This window comes from Rhincodon typus, chromosome 1 (genome assembly GCF_021869965.1).
Source record: "Rhincodon typus isolate 14 chromosome 1, sRhiTyp1.1, whole genome shotgun sequence".
Taxonomy (NCBI): domain Eukaryota; kingdom Metazoa; phylum Chordata; class Chondrichthyes; order Orectolobiformes; family Rhincodontidae; genus Rhincodon; species Rhincodon typus.
The window spans coordinates 153990384-154003360 of record NC_063332.1 but is presented as its reverse complement, the minus strand read 5'-3'; the positions used below and the strand labels follow the sequence as shown (position 1 = coordinate 154003360).

Sequence of the window (12977 nt, the reverse complement as noted above, 5' to 3'; positions counted from 1 at the left end):
GAATGAAACACTTGCAACAGTTTCAGCCAGAAGTGTCATATGGATGATCCAGCTGTGCCTCCTCCAGAGTCCTTTGCATCTCGGATGCCACTCTCCAGTCATTGCAATTCATTCCTCACATGAAGAAGTGACTGAAGGTATTGAATACTTTTAGAAAAAGTAGTAGCTGCGTCTGTAGTCAAGCTGTTCCAATGCAACTGCAATGCTGGTATCTTCTCGGCGATGTGGACAAAAGCAGGGAAATTAAATTCATCCATTTTACTACGTTGTCAAACTACAGTCAATCATCAGTAGAGTGATGGGGTATGGCATTTTGGTAGGAATAATCAAACAACAGACTTTTTAATTGGAGAGAAACTCAAAGTGCAGTATAGGGGAGTCTGAGTGTTGTGTGTAAAAGTGTTTTCATGCACATGTAACAAATAATTAAGTTTAATAAATGCAATTTCACCTCTATTGCAGGGATTTGGAGTTGAAAAACAACTATAGAGGGTGTTGGTGAGGTTGCACCTGGAGTACTGTGTACAGCTTTGGTCCTTGTACTTAAAGGATGTACTAGCATTGGAGGTAGTGAAAATTGTTTGAACCAGGTTGGTTGATGGGATAAAGGAATTGACTAATCGTGAATAGCTATTTAGACCAGGCCTTTATTCATTACAGTTTAGAAAAATGAAGGGTGAACTTATTGAAACATACAAAATTCCAAGGGGGCTTGATATGGTAGATGCTGAAATGACATTTCCACTAGTGAGGGAATCAAACTAGGGATGTAGTTACAGAATAAATGGACACCAAATATCAGTTTCAGCTGTGATCTTAATGATAGGCAGTGCGTGTTTAAAAGGCAAAACAGCATACTCCTCTTTCTTGTTCTTAGTATGCTGTTAATATGATACTTATCTTGTAAAAACTTAACAGGTCTCCTGACACTTTTGAAGATAGTGTGAAGTTTATCTAGTATCCCGGCCTGTATTTGGCTCTTTACCAACATCAATGCAACACACTTAACTCTGTTTGTGGGATGTTCCTGTCTGTAAATTGAAGTAGCTATGTTTCCTACTTGAAGTTTTAATGCACTGGTACATTTTGACTAGGGCCAATTCGGTCGTACAAGTCAGTATTTTGTTTCCCCAAGGTTCTTTGCAGATTGCAAAATATTTTTTACATGGGCTCAAACAATTGTAGACATTCCTATTGTATTAAATTAAAGATGGCATCTATTTGCTGTGAGTTGGAATATCTCTCATACTTTTTGGCTATATGCTAATTAGTCCAAATGTGCGTTCAGGAAGATTGTCCTTTTTTTTTCTTTTCAACACAAGTTAAACAGATTCAAGTGCAGAATCTCCACACTGCAGAGTTCTTCAGGTTTTTTCACAAAATGAAAATAGCCTTTTTTTAACAAAAGGATTACCTATGAGATACAGAATACCATTTATACCAGAATTAAACTCCTAAGAGTTACTGTCTCTGGTTAGAAGGGAAAGGAGTTCTGGCTAGAACAAAAACAGGAACAAGGCAGGCTGGTTAGAAATGTTAGTGGTGTTTTTTTATATAGATGCTGACATGCCATATCTCCATGGGCCTCTGACACAAAGGCTAGCTCAAAGTTGCAGAATTGTGATCTATCTCGTTTTCATACTCTCTACAACGACTGCAAAATTCTTTCTTGGGATGTGGTGTTGCCAGCTGGGCCAGCATTTATTCTCCTTCCTTAGTTTCCATGAGAAAATAATGAGCTGTTTTCTTGAACTATTTCAGCCCATTTTGATATAGGTGTACACCCACAACGTTGTTAGGGAGGAAGTTCCACACCAGGAACAGTAATATATTTCCAAGTCAAGATGGTGAGTGACTTGGAGGGGAACTTGTGGATGGTGGTGTTCCCCAGTATCATTGTTCTTGTCCTTCAAGATGGGTTTGGAAGTTGCAGTTTAAGTTAATTTCTGCAGTGCATGATACATAGTACATGTCTATGCTGCTGTGTGGGGTGGTGGTGGTAGGAGTGAATGCTTGAGGAGATTGTGCAAGTGATACTGGCTGCTTTGTCCTGGATAGTGTTGTGCTGCTTGAGCATTGTTGGGGCTGCAGTCATCCAGGCAAGTAGAGAATATTCCATCACACTCCTGACTCCAGCCTTGTGAATGCTGGACAGAATTTGGGGGGTCAGGAGGCAAGGTCCTCCCTGCAGGATTCTAGCCTGAATTTCTTTGTAGCTGGTATATTAAAATGGCTAGTCCAGTTCAGTTTCTGGTTAGTGGTAACATCTGGAATGATAGTGGGAGATTTAACAACAGGAATCACATTGAATGTATGGGGGATTTTATTAAATGCAATGCAATTACCAAAGAAGATCTGTGCCACATGAATATTACTTGCTACTTGTCAACCTAAGCCTGGAAGTTATCTGGGTCTTGCTGAATTTGACCATGGACTGCATCAGGATTTGGCTGTGGACTGTCCCATATCTAAGGAGTTGTGAATGTTATTGAACGTTACCCAATCATCAGTGTATATTCCCACTTCCTCCTCTATGATAGAGGGCAGGTCATTGAAGTAGTTGAAGATATTTGGACCTAGGACACTACCCTGAGGAAGTCTTGGAGCTGTGATGACTGATGTCCAATAACCACAACCATCCTCTTTTTTGTGCTCTTTTTTTGCCCTTAATCTATCTGACTCTTGAGTTTTAACATGAACGTTTAACATTTGACCTCAGTCATGTCAAACTTAGTGTGGATGTTCATGAAGACTATAATCCTATTTTTGTTTTAACCAGTGACTCCAAGGGTTTATTGCCCAAGGTGTAGAAGAATGCACTTGTTTATTGGATGTTTTCACTTTAAATTCTAAACCTGCTCACGGTGCCTTGGCTCCTTCAGCCAGCTGATCAGTCTGATTTGAAAAACTGTAACAGGATACACTTTCATTTCAGCACACCGCCAGAGAAGTGTCTGTCTATTTTGGCTGTAAGTGGAAGCAGTTCTGTTTTTTCTCCATGTTGGGTATGCTTGTTCGTTTCATTTTTTTGTCCTTTCTTTAATCCATGTTTTATACAGTGAGAGTTTGGATTAATGTGATTATGTGCTATGTAAGCTAGAATGCGTTGATTAGGGCTGCCAGGACCAAAAGTTGTTCTGGGGTGACTATACAATTTTCTTGCATGGAAAACAGCTAGAAATGACTGAGGAATCTGGACGTAATGAATTATCTTAGATGTATTTTGAAGTCCTAGTCTTGACTTTTATTATTGATATACCTCCACTCATTTGTATTTTGGCAACAGTTCCAGACCAGAGTGGTACGGTGGCTCAGTGGTTAGCGCTGCTGCTTCATTGTGCCAGGGTTACAGGGATAAGGTAGGATGCTGTTCAGGCGGTTGGTGCAGATTCATTGGGCCAAATGGCCTCTAGGGGTTCTAAGTTCTAAGGTGTTGAGCAAACCAGGGAGAATAAAACTGTCTTCATTCCATCTTGACTGTAATCTATGTGGTGTACTTCCTCCAGCTGTCTATTTGTTGGGGGAAGAGAGAAAAGGTGTTTCAAATAAAACCTGTCCCAACAATGCAGCTTCTAATTTCTTCAGTAATAGCAGCAATCCTCCCAGAATCTCCGACCATTTCTCTCTTGCTAATCTTTTTTTGAAGGTTGCATTCGACTCTCTCATCATTCATCCTGGGTCAGTTTGCTTGTGACTCACTATTGCTGCTTTGCATAGTTCAGTACTCTACAATGTGGTAGGTTCATCAAATGAACCATTGGAGAAGATCTAACAATGTTGCATTCAATGGTGCATGTATGCACGGGTTAAAAATGGCTAGTGATAAATGTTATTGCCAGTCATTGGCCCTGTGATATGATGCCCCAAGCAATGGGAGAGAAACATACTGTAAAAGCTGTTCCTTTATATATAATTTGTCTTTTTCTCTTTTGAGGGTCAGGCTTGCTAAAGGCTGCAGAAAATGTCAAAAGAGCTGTAGCAGTCAATGGCCTCAAGAAAATACTGGAACTGAACTTAGACAATGTGTTCTGTTTTTAAAATGGGATTTAAAGACTCTGCTCAAACATGTTAAATTTGTATGGCATTTTTGCTTTAATTGAATTGTATTCCACATTACATACCTAAAGCATCAATTTTTGGGTAAGTGGTATTTAATCTCCATCTTTCCTTTTTTATTTAGTGTGTTCCATGGGAACTAATACCAACAGGTTGTACAGTGCTCTGGCTCCAACTGTAACAGATAATGGAATACCACAACCAAAGGAATACGACGTAGAGACAAACTTAGAACCAGTTGATCCAACAGACCCCAATGATCTCCTCAAAGAATGTCAGAAGGTGCTCGAAAACCGTCCACCCAGACTCCAGCGGGATTTTTTGCTTTTAAAGAAAAGTAATCTTTCTGCTGTGTCTCGTCCGATCAAGGTCCTACAATGGAACATACTAGCGCAAGGTCTGTCCTTCAGTACTAAACATGTTGCACACGTGTTGAATTTTAACTTAAAGTATGGTGAAGTTGAAATGATGACTGTTAAATTCTAACACACTTTTTCCTCTCTTGAAAACTGCCTCTTCAAGGAAAACCGTTCCATAGACAGTGCTGGGCCTCCAGTTATTTGCCTAAAATGGTTAATGTTCATTCTCAAACCCATGTAGTATTAGGGAGTATTTTATCATTGCTGGATATCACAGCCAGAGTCAGACAGCATGAAAACAGACCATACGGTCCAGCTAGTCCATGCCAACCATGTTCCTAGACTAAATTAGTCCCACTTTTTTCATTCATCTTATGGAATGAGTGTCGCTGGCTGGCCAGCATTATTGTCCATCCCTAGTTGCCCTTAAATGGTGGTGAGCTACCTTGAATCACTGCAGCCCACCTGATGTGGGTGCCATTAGGGAGGGAATTCCAGGATTTTGATCCAGCGACCGTGAAGGAATGCCGATACATTTCCAAGTCAGGATCGTGAGTGGCTTGGAGGGGAACTTGAAGGTGGTGGTGTTCCCATATATCTGCTGCCCTTTTCCTTTTTGAATGCAGCCTTTATCAAGGGCTGTTACACTTGCCTCACCTCTGGAATTCAGCTCTTTTGTCTGTTTGAACCAAGGCTGTAATGAGGTCAGAAGTTGAGTGGCCCTGCTGGAACCCAAACTGGGTGTTACTGGGCAGGTTATTTACTGAGCAGGTGCTGCTTAATCACACTGTTGATGACACCTTGCATCACTTTACTGATTGAGAGTAGACTGGGGCGATAATTGGCCGGGTTAGATTTGTCCTGATTTTAATGTACAGGACATATTTGGGCAGTCTTTCACACTTTCGGGTAGATGCCAGTATTCTAAGTGTACTGGAACAACTTGGCCAGGGGAGCGGCAAGTTCTGGAATACGTCTTCAGTACTATTGCCAGAATGTTGTCAGGGTCCGTAGCCTTTGCAGTATCCAGTGTCTCTGATCATTTCCCGATATCACATGGAGTGAGTTGAATTGTCTGAAGACTGGTATCTGCAATGCTGGGGACCACTAGAGGAGGCTGAGATGGATCACCCACTCAGCACTTCTAGCTGAAGATCTCTGCAAGAGCTTGAGGTGCATGAGTTGTTTAATCATCCACCACCATTCATGACTGGATGTGGCAAGATTGCAGAGCTTACATCTAATCTGTTGGTTGTGAGATCGCTCAGCTCTGTCAATGACCTGCTGTTTGGTAGCTTCACCAAGTTGACACCTGATCTTGAGGTATGCCTGGTGCTGCTCCTCTCATGCTCTCTTCCACTCTCCATTTGAACCAGGGTTGAGCCCCTCGCTTGATGGTCATGGTTGAGTGGGGGATGTGCCATGAGGTTACAGATTGTGCTGGAGTACAGTTCTGCTGCTGTTGATGGCCCACAGCGCCTCATGAATGCCCAGTCTTGAGTTGCTAGATCAATGCAAAGTCTGTCCCGTTTTAGCACAGTGATAGTGCCACACAACACGATTTCACCTCCACAAAGAGTATGCAGTGGTCGCTCTTACTGATACTGCTGTGGACATATGGATGCATCTGCAGCTGGCAGATTGGTAAGGATGAGGTCAAGTTATGTTTTTCCCTCTTGTTAGTTCCCTCACCACCTGCTGCACACCCAGTCTAGCAACTATATCTTTTAGGAACAAACCAGCTTGATCTGTAGTACTGCTGCTGAGCCACTCTTAATGGTGGACATTGAAATTTCCCACCCAGAGTACATTTTTGTGCCCTTGCCATCCTCTGCTCTTGCTCTGTGTGTTGTCCAACCTTGAGTACCGATTCATCAGCCAAGGAAGGATGGTACGTGGTAATCAACAGAAGGTTTCTTTGCCCATATTTAACCTGAAGCCATGAGGCTTCATGGGATCTGGAGTTGATGTTGAGGACTCCTAGAGGAGATCTTCCCCCCCCCCCCCCCACCCCACCTCCAACCTGAATGATTACCACTGTGTTGCCACCTCCGCTGGGTCTGTCCTGCTAGTGGGGCAAGACACATGCAGGGATGGTGATGGTGTCTAGGACATTCTGTAAGGTATGATTCCATGAGTATGACTGTGATACTGTTGCTTGACTAGTCTGTGAGACAGCTCTCCAATTTTGGTTCGAGCCCGCAGATCTTAGTGAAGAAGACTTTGCAGGGTTATCAGGGCTGTTTCTACTGTTTCTTTTCCGGTACCTAGATCAATGCCAGGTGATCTGTCCAGTTTCACTTCTTTGAGACTTTGGTATAACTGAATGGCTTGCTAGGCCATTTCAGAGGGCAATTGAAATTCAATCACATTGCCTTCATGTGATCCACATCCCTCAACCTTTTCTATTCACAAACTTATCCAAATGCCTTTCAAATGTTCTAACTCTTATCTGCATCTATCGCTTTCTCTGGCAGTTCATGCAACATACAAACAACTTTTTTCAAAAAAAAACATTTTCACCTTGTTAATGTACCTCACGATTTTACAAATCTCTAAGGTCACCCCCTCCACCTATGCTGCAGTGAAAAACATCCAATCCTACCTTCCATTCCTGGCAGTATTCTGGTAAATCTTTTCTAAACCTATTCCAATTTAATAATATCCTTCCTTCTGGATGACCAGAACATACTCGGTACTTCAGAAGAAGCCTCCCCAACAGCTTGTACATCCTCCAACATGTCATCCCAACTCCTAAACTCAAAGGTCTGACAGCTGATCTAGTTATTGTCTGACACTTGTGCGGATTTTCCAACAGGACACTGCATGGTGATCTATCCCAGTTAATTTAAGTTTCCTCCTTCAATGCAGGGATTCAGTAACAGTCAAATTCTGTCCAGCTAAATCATAATGAGCAGAAATCCAGTTAAAATTATTCGCCTTATCCCTGCTCCTAGACCTCTGGAAAGATGCTTCTGTAAATATTGTCGAACGCTGTCTTTCCCTGTGATTATTCTTCATGCCCAAGTCCAGACAATGGGCATTAGCAAGTTATCTGAATTGAAGTATCAGTGCTGACTTCAAATCTGTTTACTTTTTTTCTTTCCCTACCCCCCCTTACTAATTAGTGCCCTATGAATAGTGGGGCTTTTCTTTGCTTTAACAATTTGACTTCTTACCACTTTTGTGCCTTTTTTAGAAATGTTTTAATCAGGCCTTTTGCAGCAAAACCCAAATTACTCTCTGAGGGTGGGAATTGGAAACAAAACAGCGCTGGAGAAACTTGGCAGATCTAACAGCATATGTGGAGACAGAGTTAATGTTTCAAGTTTGGTATGGCTCTTCAGGGAGGGGAAAAATAGCCTTACCAGACTTGAAATATTAATCTTTAAGGCTGCTACTACCTTTTGAATGTTGCCTTTTAAGAGCTCCTGCATTAACAATTAGTGGTAGCAGGATTGTTGTATTCCAGCCAATATTTATGTCCAGCAGTATAAAGGAGACGAAAGAAGTTGACTGCAATCTTTGCACCTGTCCCAGTCTGTAAGAATAACTGTGGAAAAATGCACTTTTTGTACCCATCACCAAAGACTAAATTTCAACAGCAGAACAGTACAGTGTTAAATCTTTAAGACAGTTTAAAAGTGTGCTTAGACTCCAGTGACTCTTCTCATTCATACAGATATTAGCTCAGGCTGTAGACTTGCTGGCCGAGCCGGTGGATTTGTTTGCAGACCTTTCGTCGCCCTGCTAGGTAATGTCGTCAGTGCGCCTCTGGTGAAGTGTTGGTGTTACACCTTGATTTGCCGGGCTAGTTGGCGTTACTTCTGGTTCTGTTTTTCAGTGATGCCAACCAGCCCGGCAAACTGAGGCATATAAATAACAAGCAGGACAGAACACCAACACTTCACCACTGGTGCATTGACGATGTCACCTAGCAGGGTGATGAAAGGTCTGCAACCAAACACACTGGCTCAGCAAGCAAGTCTACACCCTCATTCACAACGCACACAATCTTCCTACCAGGTGAAGTTCTTGAGCAAGTTATCAGGTGCACCCACTAGGAAAAGAGCTCAGTTCATTCAAATACTGTGTTTTTTGAACCAGAACAAGCAGCATGCTTGTTTAGCCAATGTAGTACAATTGGATACCTTACCTTTTAAAGGAACAGCAATGGTGACGGATAGAACTTTGAGGCTGTAACAGGATGACTTTTTTAAGCATTTGAGCTGTGATTTGTCCCTAATGCATGTATGTATTATTACCATCTCGAGTTCATGTAATTTGGCTTTTACATTGGTAAAATGTAATGGCACACTTTTTTTTTGATTTCAACTTTTCTCTCATTTTAACACAGCTCTTGGAGAATGGAAGGATAATTTTATTAAGTGTCCAAAAGAAGCTTTGAACTGGTCAGAGCGTAAATACCTTATCTTGGAAGAGATTCTGAGCTACCACCCAGATATCTTGTGTCTGCAAGAAGTGGATCATTACTTTGATACCTTCCAGCCAGTTCTCCGTGGGTTAGGCTATCATTCAACATTCTTCCCCAAACCATCATCTCCTTGTTTGGATGTAGAACATAACAATGGACCAGATGGATGTGCTTTGTTTTTTCTACGGGAACGATTTGAATTGATTGACACTGCCACAATTAGACTAGCAGCCAGGATGTTGCAGACCAATCAAGTGGCTATTGTCCAAACCCTCCGGTGTATTGAAACTAGCAAGGTGTTCTGTGTTGCTGTGACTCACCTGAAGGCCTGCAGTGGTTGGGAGCGATTTCGTTCATCACAAGGCTGTGATTTGCTCCAGAATCTAGAAACCATTACTGATGGAGCCAGTATTCCTATTATTGTGTGTGGAGATTTTAATGCAGAGCCCACTGAAGATGTTTACAAACAGTTTACCAAGTCCAGTCTAAATCTGAGCAGTGCGTACAAGCTACTGAGTGAAGATGGACAATCAGAACCCCCCTTCACAACATGGAAGATACGACCCTCGGGCGAGAGCTGCCATACGTTGGATTACATTTGGTATTCCCGGAATGCGTTTTGTGTGAATAGATTGCTGAATTTGCCTACAGAGGAACAAATTGGCCCTAATCGCTTGCCATCATTCCACTATCCCTCAGATCATTTGTCGCTTATTTGTGAATTTAGCTTTCTGGATCAATTTGATGAATGTTGACTCCTTTTCAATCTATTATTAAAAGGTGAAAATTTAGTCAGTACAGTGAATTAAATCACTCCTCCCACCTTCCATTGAACCACTGCCATTGTAAATAATTTGAGACTGATCTCCCTTCAGAGCAGAATCGTTAATAAAATGCTGTTCAATGCTTCTGTCTCAACGGCAGTCAGCTGCTTTCTAAAGCCTGATTCAAATGCCACTAAATTTACGGACCATTTCTTTTAAAGTATTTGTCTACATTTTTCTTGGATGGAGTTTGGGTAGTTTGTCTCAAATCGAGTGTGGTTTTATATGCACATCAATCAATGTGTAGTTTGTGTTGCATTTTATTCAGAAATAAACAGATGGTCAGTCGTGTCTGATTTTACACACCATTATTACGTTTGACCTTCATTTAATCCCCTCTCAGACCAAAGAAAATTCTGGGCTAAGTGTAAATGTATGCACAATCCCAAAACTACTAAATTATCAAAATATAAACAACAAACTGTGGTTAAAAGTGGCTATAAACAATGTGAAATTTATTGTAAACTTAAGTTTCTTAATTTTAATTTTGTGCAGTTAAAGGTGCCATGTAGTGCAAAAGGTTTTTGTCTTTTGTAGGATGTAGACATGAGGGTCATTGTTGTTGTCCAGCCCCAGTTGCATTCCATCTGGTGTTGGTACGTATGCAGTGCTGTTAGTAAGTTCTCCAACATTCAGAACCCTACTTCCACTATAGCACTGCAGAGTAAAGCCCTTCATTCTGCTTAGTGGCAGAACACTACCATTGCTGTTCCCAATTATTACTGAACCCACTTATTTCCATTTCTTTCTGAACTAAAGCTGTTCAAATTTATTTTACATTGAACCCTATATTCAGCACCAGGAAATGCCATTCCTTGAAATAGGAAGAACAGGTTCCAGCATTAAAATCCTGCTATCAAATCTGTCACCCCATTCCCTACTTTCTTACTAATTTTCAGCATAATTTTTTAAACACTACAGTAATCCTGTTGTAATCTTAAGATAAACTGTCCAAATATTGTTTAATTTGCAGCTAATAGAATTTAAGGAAGTACACATTTGACCCTGACAGTATTGACCACTGTAACGTGAACAATTTATGTAACTACTTCAATGACTAAGTTTAAATTCAAAACAAAAAAAATACCTGCAGGCTTTTGAAACTTGGGCCCCCAAGTTAGTTAGTGCAACATTTCGTGTAGCATCTATTACATTGTGTTGAAATAATGGATATGGTAATACTTATTTGCTCTTAATGCCAGCATAACTTGATTTGTTGTGGCACTGTATTAGAAATGCTTGAAACGTTCAAATTGGATGCCAGGAATTTTATACTTGATTATAGTTTAATCTGGAAAATACTGTGAAATGATAACCAATGCCATGACAGCTGGAGACTCTCTCTTTTTTCCAGGTATATTCACTCATTTTCTAGGTGCAATCTAGTGCAAAGCTTGTATGCACAAAGATCTTCCTCAAAAATCCTACTTTTTTTTTTCAGAAGTCTATTTGATTATGAAAGAGGGTTTATCGTCTCCAGTGTAGTTCCAACCTATTTTGTTCTTCTGGTCCTACCTCCTACCTCCTACCTCTAAATGGAATGCATAAGTACTGCACCATTTTGAACAGCAAAGTCCTAAATATGAAATGAGTTATCATAATTGATTTTGAAATTGACAGCTAAAAATTCCAAAAGTAATTATCCTAACTTTTTTATTTCTGCAACTCAAAACATGCATATTTATTGTTTGTGATAATGTACCAAATGTTTGTCCAGGAGAATGTTAACTACAAACATGCATATGAAATTCAAAATCCAGAGTTGGAATTTCTAAAGTCACTTTCCCAGTAAGTTTATACAAAGTACGTTTAAAACAGCTACTTTGTGTATTGTGAGCTACTGACCCATGTTCATTCAATGACAGGAAATGTTAAGAGCTGGCAGCTTTGATCAGAGTCTTTTATCATTACAAATTGTTTTAAAATAAGCCTCAACTCTACAATTAACCTATTAATGTTTGTTAATCTTTAAGCTTTTAAGAAACTAAAGAAATTTCAAAGAATGAATGTTATTGAAACTTTGAACTGTATTTACCATACCAAAAGCCATCAGCATTTACAGCAAGAGGTTCATGAGCTCATTGACAATATAGGGAGCTGGTTTTGTTGTGTTTTTTTTTGGGGTGGGTGGTGAAAGTGTTTTGATTTCTGGAACTAGAGGGATAATAAGGTAAGTGTAACTTTTGAGGAAATAGTCAAAGGCAAGAATGGGAAGATGAGAGAGTTATTTTTTGATCTTGTCCAATAGTGTAAACCAGGTACACTGTCCTAGTTATTGAGGCAGGTAGGGGGACTGGTTCAGTGGAAGCAATTTAACATCAAGTAAAATCTCTTCAATGAAGATTAAACGCTGCTGTAGTCGTGTTTAGAATTTTTAATTCTGAAGTCTCATTGACCAGAAGTTTCTGTAGGGGTTTAGCAAATTGAGGAATTGTGTACCACTAATTTCTATGGTTTCAGAGTAGATTTGTAGTTCGGGTTGTGGTTGATCAGCTTACCAAGCTGATACATTGTTTTTTCGCCGATGTTACCGAGGGCCCTGTGTAGTCGGGGTAGCCCACAAACCAAGCACCCTATGGCAGCTACTGACAATCATGAAGGATCCAATACCCACAACCAGTAAAAATAACATAATATACAAAATACCATGCAAGGACTGTGGAAAAATGTTACATAGACCAAATTGGAAGAGAACTGACAATAAAGAGACACTACCAATTCTCACTGGTCTCAAAGGACATGAATTTGATTGGGACAGCACGAGCCAAACAGCCATACTAGAGAATTCCTGGAGGCCTGGCATGAAACCGGAATTCCAACAAACACATTGAACTGGACCTGCTCATACAAACCACTGAAAAACAACCACAAGTAATGTCAACCACCCCAGCAAACCAAGGCATATAAATAACAAATGGGACAGAACACCAACAACTCAACAGAAGCGCACTGATGATGTTACCTAGAAGAGTGACAAATTGTTTGCAACCAAACACATGCAGGCTTGGTGAGCAAGTCTACAACCCAAGCTACAAAGCTTAAACTTTTTGAATATATTTTACAAAGCAATAGGGAAGGCCTCTGATGAGGTGCTGCTAAATTTTGAACATACTGAAAGGATGAGTCAGCATCTAATGAGTTTCATTTTTAATTCTCTCACTCCCACTCTGACCTTTTGATCTTCAATGGAAGAGTGTAGGAGGGCAGTGTAACCTTGGAACAGCATGCTATCTCTAGACACTTGACAACTTTCCAGAACCCCATATTGATTTCAAATTTAAGATAATTTGTGGATGGGTGAAG

At 40.5% G+C, this 12977-nt stretch overlaps 1 protein-coding gene across 2 annotated transcripts in view; it reads left to right on the top strand.

Annotated features, from left to right (window-relative positions):
• LOC109932243 (nocturnin) overlaps positions 1 to 9982 on the top strand; it is a 28998-nt gene extending 19016 nt beyond the window's left edge. For both annotated transcript variants that reach the window (XM_048603928.1, XM_048603921.1), the window contains exons 2-3: positions 4181 to 4453; positions 8773 to 9982. In XM_048603928.1, coding sequence (XP_048459885.1) covers positions 4181 to 4453; positions 8773 to 9605 — 1106 coding nt within the window. In that variant the 3' untranslated portion in view covers positions 9606 to 9982. The remainder of the gene's footprint in view (positions 1 to 4180; positions 4454 to 8772) is intronic.
• The last annotated feature ends 2995 nt before the right edge of the window (positions 9983 to 12977 follow it).